The sequence below is a fragment of the Myotis daubentonii genome, chromosome 4, assembly GCF_963259705.1.
Source record: "Myotis daubentonii chromosome 4, mMyoDau2.1, whole genome shotgun sequence".
NCBI classification, from domain to species: Eukaryota; Metazoa; Chordata; class Mammalia; order Chiroptera; family Vespertilionidae; genus Myotis; species Myotis daubentonii.
Window position 1 is genome coordinate 78927104 of NC_081843.1, and position 20829 is coordinate 78947932.

The window sequence follows — 20829 nt, forward strand, 5'->3', positions numbered from 1 at the left end:
GCTGGTGAGGATTTGGATTCTCAAAATGTTTTAATTATTTTAATAGGCAGAAGACACAATGATGGAAAAGAGAGTATTAAAATTAATTTCCCTACATGAGCTGTTAGGTGCATTTGAGGCAATCACCAGTCTTTTATAAGCCATCTCTAGACACAGCACCCAGCACAGCACTGATACAAGTAGGTAGGTAACCAGCCCTTACTGTAGGTGACAGGAAAAGAAAGGAGAATGGTACATTAGGCTAACGTGGTGGTTTGGGGGAGACTTGATCTTCCTAGTCCACTAGAGTAATGCTAGGTCTTTGGTCTAAAAACAGTTAATTCTTTAGTAATTCTTGCAGCCTTGCATTTTGCAATACACAGCTGTCATTCTATAAAGTCAATCCAAGTATGAATGAACACAATGGGAATCACAGGCTTTGTTTATACCCTCCCTCCCAAACAAAACAAAAGAAGTAGTCTTACAAACAGTCATAGTAAGAAAGCCAGAACAACCTACAGAGAAAGGATAATAAAAGCTTGAATTTACATTTTGAAACATACTTGTTGGAAAAGGGTACTTCCCTTATTTTCCTTTTTGTGAGATGATTTTAAAAGCTATGGAGATGTGCAAGACACAAAAATACAACACAGTAACAATGAGAGAAACACATACTGTACCTTTACTTCAGCAAACCATGTGCCATCTGATAATTCCAGGATCATTCTCGCTTTTCTCAATACAAAGAGCTGATTTTGCAAGTGGCTTTGCAGCAGATTTAACTTTTAATGAGCCAATTCTTGCTATGTTTTTCTTAGCACATTTACACGATTCCATGTTTTGGGTCCACAATTCATTTGCTAACTAGAATACATAGAATTTTATTCTAATATCAAACTCAAAGAGAAGAACTGGGTCTGTCTCATGGGCATACTGCTGCAGTCAAATGTGATTCATAAAGGCACTGACATTCTGTAAGTGGTTTCAAATCTCAGTCTGGCCAAGGCTAATTGAACATGATGTGGTCAGTCAAAAAGAGGCTGAACCCATTCCTGATTTTATATCAATGCCAATAAAATTAGCAATCATACAACAAAATCATGTAGACAGAAAAGAATATGCTCTATTCTATTTTACATAAAATTTAAGTGATAGTCAAGAAATAAAATGGAATATAGTAGCTATGAATGATCAATGGCAGAGCTTTGGAGAAAATCATCCCAGGTTTGGAGTCCTTATGGGCCAGCAATTCTGCTCATAATCCTAAATGTAACCAACTGAGAGAAATATGGGTCACTGTTCTCAAGAGGAAGATAAGATGAGTGAGTCCAACTACATTCTCAGGCCTAGAGGTCAGAGTGAGGCAAGAGAGTAAGAAGCTAGGAAAATCCTTTGGCAAGTGGCATGAGGAAACTGAGACAGACAGCGAAACAGATGGCTGAGCAATTTAGAGCAAGCTAACAAATCCCAAGATCTCATCTTTCCTAACCAAGGACACTTAGGATCAAATAATTTACACATTCGAGACCAAGCTGGGATAGGCTGGCCTCAGTCCCAGTCCCTTTCCAGTGACATTCTTTGAAGGTGAAACTGTCCAGAGAATGACCCTGGTCCCTCTATATCAGCGGTTCTCAACCTGTGGGTCGTGACCACTTTGGCGGTCGAACGACCCTTTCACAGGGGTCACCTAAGACCATCCTGTATATCAGATATTTACATTATGATTCATAACAGTAGCAACATTACAGTTATGAAATAGCAATGAAAATAATTTTATTGTTGGGTCACAACATGAGGAACTGCATTTAAAGGGCCAGAAGGTTGAGAACCACTACTCTATATGCTTATTTTGATGCATCGACATGTCAAAGGACACACCTGGAAAGCTGATGAATATTCTATTGAGATCCTCCCCTAAAATTCCCATCTTTAGAAAACAGATAAAAACCTTAAGGCAAAGGACCCAGTGTGTGCTCGCCCTTGGGCATGCACATGCCTTCCTGCACCACCACCCCCCCACCGCAATCTTTCCTCAGGTGTGTATCTTTGCTTTATTTCTAAGCTCTAAAAGTTCCCAGGACACTTACAATCAGGGGAGCAGCAGGCAACGGCAGCTCATCCTGAGCAACACCCGGAATCTTTCTGCAAGGGCCCTCTGTTTGCCTCTATAACTTGTTTCCTGAGTCCACACCACCCAGCTGACTCACTGCTGCCTCTTTCTAAAGGACCAAGGCAGCTCTGCCTAGGCTCACTCCTGTTGCTCTGATCTTGCCTCTTCTATCTTAAGCCTTTCCTTTGTTTCACTGTCCCCAGCTTGAATAAACATACCTCAAAATCACTGGGACTCGCATCGTGAAATATTTCCTGCATGAAGTCAAGAACCCACACATTCCAGACTGTGCCAGGGCAGACCTGCCTCAGTCCTGGTCCCTTTTCAGTGACTGGTTATTGGAAGCATCTTCACATATGAAAAATTTTTGTGTCCTTACCTTTAATTTCCTGTAGCACTCTTTTTTCATTTCTGAAAGAAAGGCTATTTTAACAGCAATTGCAACCTCAGACTCTTTTACCTCTATTAAGAAAAGTGTATGATATTTCAAGGATGAAATTATGATGTATATTTTATTTTGAAATGCAGATGTTTCCTTTTTCTTGGGAGGGTGTTGGGTTGTGAGATTCTGGAAGCATCTAATTTATATTCATAGCTTCATTTGAGTAACATTTAAGGTCAGAGTACAGTGAAGTAGCAAAAAATAATAATAATAATTAAAAAATACCCCAGAACTTCAAAAACCTGTAAGAATACACAAAATATATAACCCACACAATGACAACTTAAGCTGACTTTCTTAAAATATGGCTTCTGACTAACCTAATCTATCTACACTAATAAAAGAGAAACATGGTAGTTGGCGTACGACCACTACCCTTTTCATTGGCTAATCAGCGAGATATGCAAATTAACTGTCAGCCAAGATGGCGGCCGGCAGCCAGGCAGCTTGAAACTAACATGAGGCTTGCTTGCCTCAGTGACGGAGGAAACCAATGTTCCCCGCCTGCGGCTGCAGGCCTCTGAGCGGGCAGTTTAAGAAACATTGTAACAAATACCGCCGGACTTAAGCCAGCAGATTCGCAACATTGTAAGCAAAGGCCAGAAACCTACTTTCAGCCGGAGGCCTAAGAGCTGGAGCCAAGCCTCAAGGTAAAGCTGGCCCAGAATAAAAAAAAAAAAAAGAAAAAAAGGAGCGGTTGGGAACTTCACTCACTCCCAGCCTGAAAACAGCCCTCAGCCCCTCACCCAGACTGGCCAGGCACCCCAGTGGGGACCCCCACCCTGATCCAGGACACCCTTCAGGGCAAACCAGCCGGCCCCACCCATGCACCAGGCCTCTACCCTATATAGTAAAAGGGTAATATGCCTCCCGGCACCGGGATCAGCGTGACAGGGGGCAGCGCCCAAACCCCATGATCGCCCTGCGGCTCTGTGTGTGACAGGGGGCGGGGCCCCAACCCCCTGAGCACCCCTGCTCTGTGCCTGATAGGGGGGAGCTCCCCAACACCCCCCCACACACAGGCCCTGCTCTGTGTGTGACGGGGTAGAGCCATAACCTCCCCATCAGCCCTGCCCTGAGTGTGAGAGTGGCGGTGCCCCAACCCCCTGATGGGCCCTGCTCTATGTGTGACAGGGTAAGGAGTCCCAACCCCCTGATTGGCCCTGCTCTGTGCATGACAGGGGGTGGCACCACAACCTCCCCATCAACCCTGCCTTGAGTGTGACAGGGGACGGTGCCCCAACCCCCCAATTGGCCCTACCCTGAGCGTGACTGAGGGTGGCATCGCAACCTCCCAATCTCCCTGCTCTGTGCATGACGGGGCGGCGCCCCAACTCCCCAATCGGCCCTGCTCTGAGCCCGACCAGGGGCTGCACCTAGGGATTGGGCCTGCCCTCTGCCACCCGGGAGCAGGCCTAAGCCAGCAGGTCGTTATCTCCCAAGGGGTCCCAGACTGCGAGAGGGCACAGGCCAGGCTGAGGGACCCCCCTCCCCCCCCGAGTGCACAAATTTTTGTGCACCGGGCCTCTAGTATATATATAAAAGCCCAGTGACCGGAACGGCGGAATGACCAGAACGACCAGAACAACTGGTGACTCTGACGCGCATTGCGGCAGCCAACCAGCCTGATCCGGGCCTGATCGGCCCCCAACACCCCGATCAGGGGCGGGGCCGGCCTCCAACAGTCTGCAGCCTCCCACCCCCACTGGCCTGGCCCAATGGGCCCCCATCGGAGCAGACCGGCCGGACCCCACTTGTGCACGAATTCGTGCACCGGGCCTCTAGTAGATAATAACAAATACAAAGAATCCTTCAGCAATAAGAGAAAGTCTTTTTTGATAACCCAGGCAGAGTTTTCCAGTCAATGGCCTATTTCCCCATCCTTTCAAATTCTAAGTTGACTAACACTAAACCCAAGTCTCACCTGGGACCTCAGGAGAGAATCTTGCAGAGTGTCGAGATACAAAAAGTTTCAGTTCTTGGTCTAAGTTGCATTCAATCAGGTTTGTGTCCCATGATCGGATTCCTAAGGAGGAAAAGGAGAACAGTTGACAGACTTCCAGTTGGTCATTTCAGAATGGTTAGGAAAGCATCACTGTGACAAGTCTCAGGCTTTCAGGAAGGATGTGGAAACTCCTTTTCTGAAGAGCTTGGTGATGGGATGCCCACAAGATGGGAGGGCCAGGGAGTTCTCTCCACCAGGCCGCAAAGGAGGGATAACTAGCAATGTGGACTGAACTTCTGTCCCTTGTAAAGTGTAAATGCAGCTTTTCTGCAAGAGTAAAAGAAAACAGTTATTAGGAAAATGACAGGCTTTCCTCCAGTGAGGGAATAGAAAGGACAGAAAGATGGGGAGTTCTGAAGCAGTTAAGAGGCCACCAGACAATCTGGCTTCCCCGTGGTCTACTTGTAAGTGGCAAGAAAATGTAGGATGAGGGTGGGAAAGCCAGCGGCACAGGGGCTGGCATTCGAGTCCAGGCCTTTGCTTTTTAAATGTTCCTGCAGTGTGCCTATGCATTTTGTGTGCATGTATAGTTTCTTTTCTTTATCCATCCCACTTCTGACCTTAGTTTGTTAACCCCTGGATATCAGTGAAAAGTTTGTGTGATCTTTGATGAAAAGGCTGGGTCTCAATCTTCAAGACTTAGCCTGTCTGTCCTCCCAGGCATTTATTTTACCTGCTCAGCTTGGCAAGCAGCTCTTTCATTCACAATTGTTAGTTGTGTTGCATTTTCTCATCCAGAGACAAAGAAATGCGGCCACTTTTTATACTTCATAAACTTCCTACAGAGCTGGGGGCCATGCACTGTCTATTCCCACAGAAGCTCACTACTGCCTCTTTCTAAAGGACAAAGGCAGCTCTGCCTAGGCTCACTCCTGTTGCTCTGATCTTACCTCTTCTGTCTTAAGCCTTTCCTTTGTTTCACTGTCCCCAGCTTTAATAAACCTACCTCAAAATCACTGGGCTAGTATTGTGAAATATTTCCTGCATGAAGTCAAGAACCCACACATTCCAGACTGTGCCGGGGCAGACCTGCCTCAGTCCTGGTCCTTTGTCACTAGGCTGGAAGCTGGGGTGAGAGGATACCCGGGCAAGGACTGCTGCTGCCCTCCCTCCCTGTCTCCTCCTTCTTGCCCCTCTGCCCTCCTCTCTCCTGCCCCCCCAAAGGAGATGCAGAGAGGAGCCCAGAGGACATCAGAGAAGGGAAATTTGAGGAGCAAGCCAGTGTCAACTGAGGAACCACAAAACTCCGGAGTCGGTATGTGTTTTATATATTTTTATATTTCCCCAAATAACTAGATGGCTCATGGGAGAGCCAGTGTATAGTATCCATAATTGTACCTTTGCACGGGCATACTTAACTGCCAGGAACAAATCTCTGGAACTACAGTCATTTACTACATACCTACTAAGGGCAGGGCTTGAAAGTAGGTATATCACAGCTAGTGAATTATCATTTTTGCTGGTCATTAGTCGGGTGCACAGACTTGGAAGTACATACAGGAGTGCGTTAAATACACCTCTAAATCCTAAATGCATATCTGCATTTATTCCCATTTATCTCTTGTTCATTCTTCCTATCTTGCAAAGAATCAAGGTAGATTAGATTAGATAGATGGAAAGGAAGGAAGGAAGAAGGAAGGAAGGAAGGAAAGAAGGAAGGAAGGAAGGAAGGAAGGAAGGAAGGAAGGAAGGAAGGAAGGAAGGAAGGAAGGAAGGACACCCAGGCAAAAGATATAATTATGGATACTATATACTGGCTCTACCATGAGCCATCTAGTTATTTGGGGAAATATAAAAACATATAAAAATATCAGAAAGAATACACACACATTACAAAATATTCTGGGCACTCAGGTGACTATACATCAAAAATATCTTGAGCCCTAGCCAGTGTTGCTAAGTGGTTAGAACATTGGCCTGCACACTAACGGGTCTCGGGTTTAAGTCCCAGTCAAGGGCGCCCAAAAAAATATGTATATGTATTCAGATTATACACCAAACACTTTTTCAACTATGAAGAATATTTCCCAATAGATGTATGTCCACTATAGGGAGGGAGAAATTTCTCCACAGTAATCCGTGGGAATAATTCAGGTATGAAAGAGTTAACATTCGTAAAGAGAGGCTAAATTATAAGGGAGAATTTTATGAGTCTCCCTGGAAACATTATCAGTCTCAGTTTGCATTTGTGCTAATGGAGTATTTAAATTTTAACAAGAAAGGCATGTTGAGATATCGAGGATCTTTTTAGTGCAGAAATGATAAATGGGTTCTTTTTGTTTCACAGAGAGCTTGACAGGTTGAGGGGTCTGAATTCATTAGAATATTTTACTTCAATCTAAACATACACTATTTACTCATCTAGTGTGAAAAATTGAGGAGTCCTGTCTGAGCTGCTTAATTAGTAATAGTTGATTGGATTCTTTGTGCTCAGGTCTGAGCTCTACTTTGTCTTCTGGCTTGTCAAGTTGGGTCAATAAGTTAATAATGAGACATATGTATTGAAATTAAATTCATACAATTTTTCTGCCTTTGTTCTTAGTAATGTCCAACGTGCTACACCATTTGAATGACTTCATCTAGGGTTAGACGTAAACTTGTTCTTACATTGTTGCTTGCCATTTTTCCGTTGGCCTCAATTAACTTGTCATGACATGTGCAATGAAATCCTTGTGTTATATTTCATAAAGTTCCTGGTTATATGATCTGTAATTTAGCAATAGAAAAAGTATGAAATAATAGAAAAACCATTTAGCAATTTTTAAATTATACTAGTAAACAGCTGCTAAAAAAATTTCCCATTTTAATTCACCCAATGAAACTAAAAAATTAAGGTTCTCTTTTCAAGGGAGCAATTTCTAGCCAAATTATTTCTTAGCAATGCATAATCACTACTACCACTTATAAAATAAAGGTTATAATGGATTTATTGGTTATTTTAGTTAGGAAATTTTTGGAGTTATACCACTTTCTATACCAATTTTAGAAATAAAATACTTTGGAATTATTTTGTACCTTTTAATGAATAATATCAGTAAAGAGAAATAGTATTTCTCAATGAAGGTTCATGCTGCATTTAGTAGATTACATATCTTCCCTTTGTGTCTAAGAGGAAGCCACTAGTGGGCCCTCTAAAGCTTGTAGGACAAAAAAATATGTATCTTCTTTGGCCCTTCCCACATTCTCCCCTGAATTCAGAGAGGGAATGGTAGAGTGCTGGCTTTCAAAAGCAGGTCATCCTGGTCTCTGATGGGTTGTAGAGAAGCCAAGATAAATTCCTGGCCCTTTTCTGATGACTCCCCCCCCCACATCCCCCCCACACCCCCTCCACACCCCCGCCCCGCCAGGAAACAACAGGTCAAGCTCTTCCCTGAGGCTCTGCTACTCCAACACTCCATGGAGACTGTGCTCCTTACTGGCTTACCCAAGTTGGGGCAAAACAGCAACTCCATCCTTTGGAGGAGACAAACCTCCACTTTTTAAACTATGGCCAGGCATCCTGAGAACTCTCCCACCTGATCTGGAAGGAGTGCCATCACTCTGTCACCAGTTCTCCAGTCACAGAGATCAGGGGGTAACAAAGGATCTTTCTCTCTCAGCTCTCCTACCTCAGGGGGTAGTAGTGCACAAAGGGCAGGCTAGAGTGCACATGAAGTTTTAGGTGGAAAAAGAAGAAAAGGCTGTACGTATGTGTATGTATGTGTGTGTATGGGGGGGGGGTGTCACTGTCGTCATAGGAGAAGTCAAAGTGAACAATGAGGAGCCAGGTTCCCTAACTTTATACTGGTTAGATCCGGCCAAGTTTATCAGTCATGCAAGCATTCTGCAGGATTCTTTCATGAAACCAACAATTTTAAAAAAACACCTTCCATTTAAAGGCTAAAAGCTATATTCCTAAAAGAGGCAGCAGACTGAAGAAAGCAGAAGCTCATGACCATGCATTCCATGTTGAAATGGCCCGTGCGTTCTATCTGACAGTTACTTGGGCCTTTGACAAGTTGATTTTCCTCCATGAGCTTCAGTTACTCCCTCTGAGAAACTGGCTTTTCAATATTTTCTACAAGTATCTAAGGGATTAATCTGTACCCCTAAGATTCTGCTTGTAAAACAATGCTAAAAAGTGATCAAGTCAGGTTGGTATCATAAACTAAAGAAACAAAATTAAAGGAAAGGCTAAATTCAATGTTTTATTTCTCAGATAAAAGTTGTCCTATTTTTTTCCTTGACCTAACCTTTGATTTACTTTCTTCCTTTTCTTTAACCCACAACGTGGGTTATATAATAATATATATTTTATGTATCATGCTAACAACATCTTACATTCGGAGCTCATCTTTTTCAAACATTGATGATAAATAATATTAGTAAATATCACAAACAAAAGAAGTGATTTATAATAATTTATTTTATTGGTCTAAAAGTTATAACTTATTTAAAAAGTAAGCTTTCGGACAAGATTAACAATGAATCATCAATTGAATGACCTTAAATTTGGGAAATGGCTTACATTTCAGCATGGATCATAGAACCTTTAGATACCATTAAGCAGTGCAAGCAGAAATCCATCTGCCTTCTGACTTTGAAAAGTATAAATACGAATATAATAAATTTAACACTCTCTAACATTTCTTTTAATTCCCACCATGTGTTGATTTTTTTTCCTGTTGAAATAAAATGAAAACCAAACCCCAATTTTCCTGGGTTCTTAATTCTATTAGCCATCTTAGGCTGAAAATATTCAATTAAGATAACCAATGTATTAGCTAAAGTTGCATCTAAAAATTCAAGGCTGCCCTTGCCGGTTTGGCTCAGTGGACAGAGTGTTGACCCACAGACTGAAGAGCCCTGGGTTCAATTCCGGGCATGTACCTTGATTGTAGGCTTGATCCTTGGCCCTGGTCGGGCCCATGTGGGAGGCAACCAATTAATGTGTCTCTCTCACATGGATGTTTTTCTCTCTCCCTCTGTCTCTCCCCTTCCCTTCCACTCTCTCCACAAAATCAATGGGAAAATATCCAGTGGTGAGGATTAACAAAAGAAAATTTAAAAAATAAATAAAAACCCAGGGCAATAGACATTACACAGCAGACGTATCTTTTTATGAACAAATCTTGCTGATTCCCAATGCTACCCAGAGGAAGGTTACACTCTTTAATAGTAATTGAAAGCATTAAACTGACAGCATTCCTTTGAAACAATAAAATGAAGCCGTGACGATTCCTCTCACAAGGCTTCAGTTTGCAAGGCATGGATGCAGGCAGTCTATGTCCTAAAATAAACTGGAGGAGTGGGGGCCCTGCTAAAACGGGGTGGTTGTTAAGTTCATGTTGGGGACCGATTAGAGAGGGGTGCAAAAAAGGTTCCAAGAAGCTGTAGGTGGTGGTAACGACAATGATTTGGCATAAAGTCCCGCATGGCAAATGAAATAAATCTAGACCCATCGGAGGAAAGACTATTGTTTCAAACTTGAGAGGAAATGACCAAACCTTACATTTTCCTTCTTGAATACAACTGAGTGACCATCTCTCTTCCTTGGTTTCAAGAAGCATTTACTCAGCATCCACATCGGGATGTTTCAGGCCTGTTGATTTACCGCATTACCACCATCTCTCTACAGATTGATTTTCTAGGCTTCCTCAATAATCGGATGGGGGGGGGGAATAACAAATTAATTCATTTAATTAAATAAATAAATAATCGGATGGCAAAAATCCAAGTCACCAGGGTCTCCACACCCACAGAGCACCATTGAGGTGGGAGGGCGAACAGGAAGCCAGAGTGACAGATGCTGAACTGCTTTCCCGGCCTGCAGCACACAATCAGAGCCACAGCCCCTGGAGCATCTCCATCTTGCTTCACACGGCGGGGCCCACAGGCACCAGCGGCCACAGCGGCGGTATCAGAGTGCCTCTGGAGGAGGCCCAGCTGGGGCCCGAAGGCCGAGGCAGCGGCGTGTCAGGCCTGGGGAAACAGAGCTGGCCTGTCCTGTTGCTAAGTCATCTCACACTGTCGGAAAAGCTATGGGACCACTTAGCCCTGAAAGGCCTGAAGCCTGAGCTGCACCCGAGACCCCAGGGCTCAGGAGAGCAATCTCCAGAGGGAAGCGGCATCTGTTACTGCGTAAGGAAATGGCTCTGCGACTCACTTGGTTGATTCTTAATGGGATCAATACAGCCATTTCGGAGTTTCATGCAAAACCTGACCAAATTAGGGAATGAAAATTCAGGAAGGCACGGTGATTGGAAAGGGAACGTGAGGGGTCTTCTGGGATTCCAGAAATGTCGGGTTCTTGCTCTGGAAAACACAGGTGTTTCCTGTGAAAATTCACCGAGTTCCTCATCTATGATACTTGCCTTTTCCTCTCTATATACCACGTCATTAAAAATGTTTAAAAATGTAAAGAAAATGTCAGGAAGACAAACCTGAACTTTATCACTAAGTGCTAGTAGTGTAAAAAAGAGGACATGTGTCCTTAAATGTGTCTATTTTATCCTCAAACGGAAGCAGCTTGAATGAACCCGGGAGGAATGAGATACTGAAAGGATGATCAGCTGAGTAACAAAGCAGGGAGATAATTATGGTGGGAAGGTGATTTCTGAACCACCTCCCTGCATGGGCGCAGCCCACAAGTGGATGACTATACAAAGGCAAGCTCTGGACACTGCTGTTTGATCTCCCTCTGAGGTCAGCCTGCCCTGCACTAACATAATGACAGGGCCAGAAAACCAGTGCTGCTGCAGGGGTAGCACTTCTGTCACCAGTGGTGTGACCTTGAGCCGGTGCCCTCATCCTTCCTGCCTTTCTGGGCCCTCATCTCTAAAATGGGGCTGATGGCCCCTCTCCTGGCACCACATCGGATGGTTATGAAAATTTTATAGACAGAAAAGCACCTCTTAATGTATCATTATCCCCTGGCAATGGTGCTGACACATACACACACAAAACAAAGCATTTTTTTAAAAGCCATAGTCATTGATTCATAAAGAGCCACACCCAAAGTCAGTACATGTGAAATTTTCCAAGGAGATAATGTGCAAATACACTAAATTAGAACAGATCAGATTAAAAGCTTAGAGTTTGAAAATAAGGGTTATTGAGATGTTCGAATAAGGCATATCACTATTGAAATCTTTTATTCTTGATTTTTCCCCCGATTAAAATAGTCTTAATTCCTCTCACTTTTTCTTTTTCTTTTTTCCTTTTTTAGCTGAAAGGGAAAATCTGTGCCTTAAAGTTAAACAAAAGAACCAGGTCTACAACTCCAGTCCCCACCCTGCAGCCTTTTGTTCTGGGGACAGCCAAATGCAGAGGCAAATGACTGACAAGCGTTTATTTTCTCATCTAAAATAAGGTTTTTCTTTTGGCTTTGGGGGGGGGGCGGGGGGGGGCGGGGGCGGGGAACTGGGGCTGCGAGAACGCCCTTTGTCCGCCCCGGGCTGCCGTAGAGACCGCACTGCGGACTGCACCACGCCCACCCGCCGGTGTCTCCTGGCAGAAAAGCGCCAGCCGAACCCCCAGAGAAAAGAGCGTGGGCTAGGGCTGCGGGGGGACCCGGCGACCTCCGTCGGGGGCGAGGGGACGTCTGGGACGCCGGGGATGAAGGGAAACGCTGAGACCAGGGCTGCCAACCGGGGACTTGGAGCACAACAAAGCTGGGCTCAGGGAGAGGTGGGGGCACGCAGCACCCCCGAGCCCGAGGCCCAGGCGGGCTGAGCCCGAAGGGGGCGCCGCAGTGCGGAGGCAGGTGGAAGCACTGCGGCAGCCCTGGTGGGGCTGAGGGGCGGGGCGGTCCGCGTGCCCGAGGCGGCGCCCGTGGGACCCTCACGGCCACGCCTGGGGTCCCCGGCGAACCGCTATTCGGCCTCTGCAGAGCGCGCACCGGGAGAGGCGCTGGCCCTGCTCGCCACCCCCCCACACACACTTGCCCCCCAAGCCATCACTCTGGAGGTTGAGACTTTTAAAATAAGAAGCCCCACCCCACAACTTGGGGTCCCATTGTCCTTTCTCAAAGCTGTAACCAAGGTCCCAGGGGCGGTAACTAGGCAGGCGCCGTCAGGGAATGAAGTGCAAGCGGCTCTCCATCTGCGTCCTGGGGGAGGCGGGGGGGCGGGGGGGGGTGTACGGGCGTGGCTATAGGACTAGCCTAGTCATTCCAAGGAAAGAAAAGATCCGAAGGTTGTAAGCCAGAGAAAGGCATTTCTCAGGGGCCGAGGTAGCAGTGCTGAGGATGATTCCCACGCGGGCCCTGGCACATGGTGCTTCAACCTCGGGTCGGGCGGGGATGGGGGTATCCATTATTTTGTGGGGTGAGAGAGGGGTCGAAAGGAGTGGCTGCATACGCCCCCCACCCACCCACCCCTTGCTTCCTGTTACAGCGGCTGGATTGTGGCCTCTGCTCCTCTGACACCTGCATTTCATTTAGCGGGAGAGGCGGTGGCTAGCTCGGATCTGCAGACCCAGCCTGGGGGCAGATCCCTCAAGGTTAGGAGACTCCCACTGGGTCTCAAATCAAATTCACATGATTCTCTGAAATTAGCTCACAAAACAGTCCGGACCGTGTGCGGGGAAGTGGCGGGGAGAGGTGGGTGCGGGGCGCGCCTGCAGAAGAGGGTGGCCGCTGCGCCCTGGGTGGGGTCGCGTTTGTGCGTCTCCCCGAGCGCATCCCGAGGGGGCGCGGGGCCTCTTACCGAGCTCAATGTTGCCTATGGCGCGTCGCAGGTGTTCCTCGGTCACTATCTCGCCGACAACCACCAGCAGGTAGAACTTGCTGTCGAGGAAGCGATGCGACAGGCTGGGCGAAGTGGACGCCGCCGGGTTGGCGGTGCTGCCGGACAGCTCAGGCTCCGCGGCTTCCACCACCACGGTCGCCATCCTGCCGGCCCGCTAAGCCTCGGCGAGGTGCCCCGCTCCGGCTGCTCCTCTCCTCTGCCGCAGGAGAAAGGATTATCTTGGAAGGTGCCGTCTCCGCTCCGCCCCCTGCGTCCTCCCTCCTCCTGGCGCGGTGCACCGCCTCCGCCTCCGCCCTCTCCTGGAGCGGGAGGCGGAGCGGAGTTGGGACTGAGAGCGGGAGGGGCGGCGCCGCTTTTATATGGAGACCAGGCTAGGAGCGGAGGAGGAAGAGCAGGAGGAAAGGACCACCCGGCACATCCTCACGCGGTGGCTGCCTCCTCTCCAGCAGCCGTTGGCCCCGGGGCTGATGTCATCTGCAGCAAATCATCTCACTCGCGGCCCGGAAGCTGGAGGGACGAGGTGTGCGGACAATGGTCAGGGCCGGGCCGACAGTCAAAGGGTTGGGGAAACCGAAGGACCCGGGTTGCGGTTGTGAAAACGCTCCAACCTACATCCCCCAGACTGCCCCCCACCCCACCCCGTTCGTGCTGGAGAACGGGATGGTTTTCCGTATGCAGAATGGGGATGTTGATCTTGTCCAAGCTGCACAAGTCAGGCCTCTGCCTGGTGGCCTGTGATGAAGCCAGGTTCTCAGGAGCTATGATAGCATAGCGGGCATGGTGTTCAAGGTACCCCGCCCAGCAAGACAGAACCTATCTTTTCTTTGGCCTTGTGGAATTAGGAAGACATACAGGACTTACCAGTATTCAAGAATACATCACTTAAAGAATACATCACAAAATGCAAAAACTAAACCTATTGTTCAGGGTTTGGACCTTACTCTGCAAGGCCCTGTGATGAAAATACCCTGGCTTTGTGGTATTCATAGGAAATGAGAGGAATACAGATGCATTAGCCTACATACAGATTTCTTTTCTTAAAAATGTGCTGAACAGATAGTATCGGGCATAACAGAGAATAAAGAGAAGATACTGTCTCTATCCAGCAGGATTGCAGTAACTATAATGTACTTTTCAGTTCCTTAGGGAACACACAAGCAAAATTATTTCATGTGACAATGATGTCTTATAAAATATATGAAGCATTGGGAATTTTGATTGCCTTTGTCTATGTTTAGAAGAACTCATAAAAAATGTTTTCTAAAGGCAGCCTATCTACAGCCATTTCTCACAAACATATTGAATATAGCTTCTGTCCCAGGAAAGGGATGGTGGTGATAAGGAAGGAACAAAATGTCAAACATGGTACCATCATAAAAAGCTGAGGGATTAGAGGCTTAAGAAAGAGGAGTGGGTGGAAATTAGAGCAGCCAATACAGATTTAATACTAGAATGCATGTTAGTTTAAAAAAATCGACTGGATATGCTAAGATTTCCAGAATAGTTTGTTGCCTTAGGTATTAACAACCATGACTTATTGGTGATAAACTTTTTGCTCTGAGCTCTTTGCTGAAACCCTGGCATAGGAGACATGTGGACAGCCAAAGGCTATGGCCCCATCCTGCATACAGGCCAGCCTGTCAGTGGGGAATATCTAAGATAACTGTCTGGCCCACAGCACCTGGGACCTGTGACAGGTTTGCTGGTGAGGTGCATTCACCAGTGAACAGTGACAAAGAGTTTCCAAGTTAAGTGGTAACAGATTCTGTCTTGGTCACAAGAAGGCATTTGGTTGCTGTTAGAGAAGTGAAGCCAGCACCAGAGACCATAACGGGGAGGAGTTATGGTGAGGAACACTGTTTTCCAAGTCAGCCATTGGAGGTCAATGTCATCTAGTGCTTATGTTCCATTTCTCTAAACCACTATCACTTTTATTTATGTATTGGTTTTCTTTAGCTCTATTTCTTTTACTTAATTTTATTTTTGTTGTTTTTAATATATTTTTATTGATTTCAGAGAGGAAGGGAGAGGGAAAGAGAGATAGAAACATCAATGATGAGAGAGAATCATTGATTGGCTGCCTCCTGAACACCCTCCACTGGGGACTGAGCCTGAAACCTGAGCATGTGCCTGACCGGAATCAAACTGCGACCTTCTGGTTCATAGGTCAACGCTCTACCACTGAGCTATACCTGCCCGGCAGGGAAATGCAGTTTTAAAGTCACTTGAATTAATTCTTTTATATATGAGTATGCCCCTAATTTAATACATAATTAGGTTTATTTGTTTTGTTACATTTTCAGTTTTTATGAATTGATTTTTAAAAAATATATATTTATTGATTTTAGAGAGGAAGGGAGAGGGATAGAGAGATAGAAACATCAAATATGAGAGAGAATCATTGATCGGCTGCCTCCTGCATGCCCCCTACTGGGGATCAAGCCTGCAATCCAGGCATGTGTGCCCTTGGTCAGAATCAAACCTGGGACCCTTCAGTCCACGGCCGACTCTTTATCCACTGAGCCAAACCAGCTAGGGCTGAATTGATTTTTTGTATTTAATTTTGCTTTACTGTTATGTAAAATATGTGTTTTCAAGGTCAAATCTACAAAACAATTGTATTCAGAGAACTTCAGTCTCTATCCCTTTCTCTTCCACCCTGTTCCCTGACTTCCTATAAATAACTTTTTCCTTGGCTTATTTGGTCTTCCATTTTTAAAATGTTTATTTTTTAGGTAAACAGCAGCACATCCAGTATACACACTGTTTCCATTTTGCTTTAACAAATATCCTGGAAATAATTTCTTAATTACATGAAGTTAATATTAATATTTCCCATTCCTTTTTATAGCTGCATATTAACCCGTTGTCTTTATTTACTGTAATTTACTTAATCGGTCTATTATTGATTGGCATTATTGAGTTATATATAGTTCAATATCTATTATAAACTAGAAGTGGTTATAACTATTGTTTTGTTCCTGTGCAGCACCAATAGTCACCTGACTGGAATCAGCATATCCACATTCCATCCATGCTTCACACCACATGGAAGGTGATCTTTTCTGACCTGGTTATGTCACCTCACCTCAATAAAAATTAAACTCTGAGTGTAACCTGCAAGTCCACAAAGTCTGGCCCCTGTTTATCTCCTCAACTTTATCTAGCACTCCATTCATTTTTAGTTTTCAGCTTCAGCCGCACTGAACTTATATCAGGCCATGCATCCTACCAACGCAAGACCTTTCTCCATACTCTCCCCCCGCCCCCGCCCCCCTCCCCACAAGAGCACTGACTAGTTAACTTCGCCTGTTAATGTCTACTTGTCCTGCAGATAACACCTCAGCCATCCTTCCCTAGGGAAGCCTCACCAGATCAGTTAACCTTTTTATATGCACTTTTAGCCCCATGCTCCACTTCTTATTTGTAGCACTTAGCATTATTGCAATTTTATATTCTTATATGTAATTACTAGAGGCCTGGTGCATGGCCTGCAGGGGTTGGGCCAAACCGGCTCTCTGACATCCCCTGAGGGGTCCTGGATTGTGAGAGGGTGGTTCTCGGGTGACATCCTGGAATAGGGCTCCCTCCTCTCTGGTTCCGAATATGTCACCCGAGAACCGCAGCTGCCAAGTCACTGCAGCTCAGCAGCTCCTGCGTTGAGTGTCTGCCCCTGGGTGGTCAGTGTGCATCATAGCTACCATTAGGTTGGCCAGTCACTTAGGCTTTTATATATAGAGATTAAAATTTGTCTATCTTCACTGCTGAATGCTCTGCTCTAGAAGACCAGAACCATATCTATCTATCCACACTCATATATACTCACCAGCTCATCTGAGAATTCCAAGTGCCCAGAATACACATTGATTGGTTGCCTCCCACACTCGCCCCTACAGGGCAGGGATCGAACCTGCAACCCAGGTACATGCCCTTGACTTGGGTATCAAACCTGAGATCCTTCAGTGCTTGGACCGATGCCCTAACCACTTAACCACATTGGCCAGAGCAAGCATTTTTATTTGCTTTTATTTATTTTTTAACTAACTGCATTTTTTCCTTAAAATATGCCCTTTTTTTTTATTGGGCTGTTGGTTTTATGTTTGTTGATTTGTAGGAGCTTCTCTGTCTCTCTCTCTTTTTTTAGAAACTCTGTGTACAAGTTTATGGTGAACATATGTTCCCATCTCTTTTGGTTATATTCCCAGGAGTGGAATTGATGGATCATATAATAACTCTATGTTTAACTTTTTTGAGAAACTGCTGTAGAATCTATTTATATAGCCTTTTTTACCAGTATATGGTGCTCTGTCTGTTAAGTTTGTATCCATTTATGATGTCTTTGACCATATAAAATATTAAATAAGTATATTATAAGGTTAAACCAATATTCTTCATTTATAAATTATTGGGAGTTGTCCTGCTTAGGAATGATCTTTTACCCAAAACCTTAAAACTATTCTAATAATTTTACAGTTTTGTTCAAGTGAGAGAGTACCTAATTCAGACGATCAATAAAGGTTCATTCATAGAGAAAGAAATATTTGAAATTTTCTTGGAAGAATTTTTTTATCAATAAGCAAGAAATAGAGAAAGAGCAATCTACAAGAAAATGGCATAAGCAAAACAACCAGACGAACTATACTGAATCTATTCTTGAAAACAGCTTACTCCTCCCTTTTTTTTTTTTTTAAATATATTTTATTGATTTTTTACAGAGAGGAAGGGAGAGAGATAGAGAGTTAGAAATATCGATGAGAGAGAAACATCAATCTGCTGCCTCCTGCACATCTCCTACTGGGGATGTGTCTGCAACCCAGGTACATGCCCTTGACCGGAATCGAGCCTGGGACCCTTGAGTCCGCAGGCTGACGCTCTATCCACTGAGCCAAACCGGTTTCGGCAACTCCTCCCTTCTTTAATGCACAGATGCAGCTCACTGAACACACTGTGCCCTGCTTTTGTCACTTAAGATATCTCTGAGCCCTAGCTGGTTTGGCTCAGTGGATAGAGCATCGGCTTGCAGACCAAAGGGTCCTGAGTTCGATTGTGGTCAAGGACATGTACCTTGGTTGCAGGCCCCTCCCCAGCCCAGGCCCTGGTCAGGGCATGTACAGGAGGCAATCAATCAATGTGTTTCTCTCACATCAATGTTTCACTCTCTCTTCCACTCTTTCTAAAAGATCAATGGAAAAATTTCCTCAGGTGAGGATTAACAACAACAGAAAAAGATATCTTTGAAATATTTCCATAATTGTCATAAAAAGCATTCCCATTCCTTTTGACCTATGCACCAAATCCCATTGTGTGCAAATATAATAATTTGTCAGTCTTCTATTTTTATCACTCCTCTATTGGTGATTTCTTCCAATCTTTTGACAATATAAACAATGTACAGTAAATAAGGTTCTATATATGTCATTTCCCATAGGTTAGGAAATAACCATAGGCCCTAATCGGTTTGCCTCAGTGGATAGAGCGTCGGCCTGTGGACTGAAGGGTCCCAGGTTCGATTCTGGTCAAGGGCATGTAACTTGGTTGCAGGCACATCCCCGGTAGGGGGTGTGCAGGAGGCAGCTGATCAATGTTTCTCTCTATCCCTCTCCCTTCCTCTCTGTTAAAAAATCAATAAAATATATATTGTTTTAAAAAAGAAAGAAAAAGCATTTTTAAAAAAAGAAACCATAGGATAAATTCCTTGCAAAATTACTGAGTCAAAGGATATCCATGTTTGTAATTTTGGTAGAGGTTGAAATTTACCCCTTGTAGGTGTTGTAACAGTAGGGACTTTGACCAGTAATATAGGATTAGGCTTCTGATTTCTTACAAAATAAATATTTTCAAACTTTTTGATTTTTGCAAGTTTAATTTCAGTTGCATTTCTCTTATTATAAGTGAGGCTGTCTGACTCCATCTATATTTTCTTTTCTGTGAACTTTTTATATTTTTTGCCCATTTTCCCCTTGGACTGCTAGTATTTTTCTTTCATGATTTGAATGTATTCTTTATACATTAGGGAACTTAGCCTTCTTCGTTAATATGACTTACAAATATTTTTTTTCTCAGTTTGGCATTTGTTTTTTCATTTTGTAAATTGCAGATTTTGCTGTGGGAGATATTTTTTTATGTAGTTAATTTTAGCTATTGTTTCATTTGCGGTTTATGGATTTGTGTTATAATTAGAAAGATCTTTGTCATTCTGAGGTTATGTAAGAAAAATTCTCCCAGAGTTTATCTAGTACTTTTAAGATTTCATGTTTCATATTTCGGATTTATCCAAATGAAGGCTGTGAGATATGGATCCACTTATTGTTTTTCCAGTTCCACAGCACTTTGCTGCTAGAAGATTTTGCCGAATTTTTTAATGACTTGCTAACTTATCTTTCTACCCAGTAGATTTTGAAATGTGTCAGAGCAGAAACTTTGATTTCATGTCTTCATCCCCTCACCCACTCTGCCCTTAAATCCACTTCAATGTCAGCCTCAAGCTTCATCTAGTGTCCGGCAAAGAAACACTTCTTACTTCTGCACTTCCTGACAGCCGGGCAGGTAGGATTCTTTCTGCCTGCGCTGAGGCGAGGCCTACCTAGGGAGTGCCTGAAAATGAGCCTGGGAGGTTTTCAACCAGTGCCTTTTTATTAGGCTCAGGCTCTTATGAAGTACAAATGCCAAGTGAGTCATACCGACACATGCAGAGGATGGCATCCTGAGGGGAAGAGGATTATAGTGGAAATGGCCAAGCCGCTGGAGCCGGAGCTTCTCAGCTGGCACTGCAAACAGGCAGCCACTACCCCAGCGCACAGCAAAGCAATGACAAGCCAGGCTTGTGCAAGGTGGGAAGCTGCAGACGCGAATGTAGGCTGCTTTCCCGGGCCACGGATAGCCCCCAGCGACAACATTTTCTAAACAGGAAGCCATTGTGGAGTCCAGCCAGCTCGCAGGAAGGGAATCCATTGCTCCATAGTGGAGGTGCTCTGGGTTGGAGGCAGGGGGTCCTGTCCCAGGACTCTGGAGAAAGCATCTGGAGGGCACCAGGCCCGGGAGAAGTGGCTCACGGGTCCTCTGTTGAGCACTAGCTGCGCCAGCTGAGCCCTGGCAATCTGCCACACAGTTCTAGGCCCCAGGAGGGCACTGAGAGTTGGCTCCTGGCTCCGATTAGTCAGGAAAGTAACATGCGCACATACAAATATGGTGTAAGACAGCAGAAAGGAAAGCCCCAGAGGGTCCGTGCTGCTCGGAGGAGTGTGGCGGGAGAAGCAGGTGCACCCAGCCTGGGGGACCAGGAACACTGGGAAGGAGGAGGTGAGAAAGAAGCCTCCAGCAGCCCTGAGAGTGCTCAGCTTTGGGGGAGGGGAGGACCTGGAGGCCGCTTCACGAGGCTGAGAGGAAGAACGTGGGTGGAGCGGTGTGGTAGACACAACGGCCCCCGAAAACAGCCATGGCCTACTCCCTGGAATCTGTGAGTACACTACTTTTCCTGGCAAAGGGGGCTTTGCAGATGTGATTAAGTCACAGATTTTGAGATGGGGAGTTTACCTCGGTAGACGCAGTATAATCATAGGGTCCT

General features: G+C 45.1%; 1 protein-coding gene across 3 annotated transcripts in view; it reads right to left on the reverse strand.

Moving 5' to 3' along the window:
- Positions 1–13502, reverse strand: part of MAP1B (microtubule associated protein 1B) — a 93055-nt gene extending 79553 nt beyond the window's left edge. The window contains exons 1-3 of one of the 3 annotated variants that reach the window (XM_059694370.1): positions 13224–13363; positions 7144–7242; positions 4456–4557 (exon numbers count right to left, since the gene is read on the reverse strand). Coding sequence is in view for 1 of the 3 variants with exons in the window: in XM_059694369.1 (XP_059550352.1) it covers positions 4456–4557; positions 13224–13407 (286 nt within the window). In the remaining 2 variants the exon portion in view is untranslated. Of the gene's footprint in view, positions 1–2468; positions 2501–4455; positions 4558–7143; positions 7243–13223 lie in introns of those variants that run through there. The other 2 variants (XM_059694369.1, XM_059694372.1) reach the window with 2 other exon arrangements.
- Between the last annotated feature and the right edge of the window lie 7327 nt (positions 13503–20829).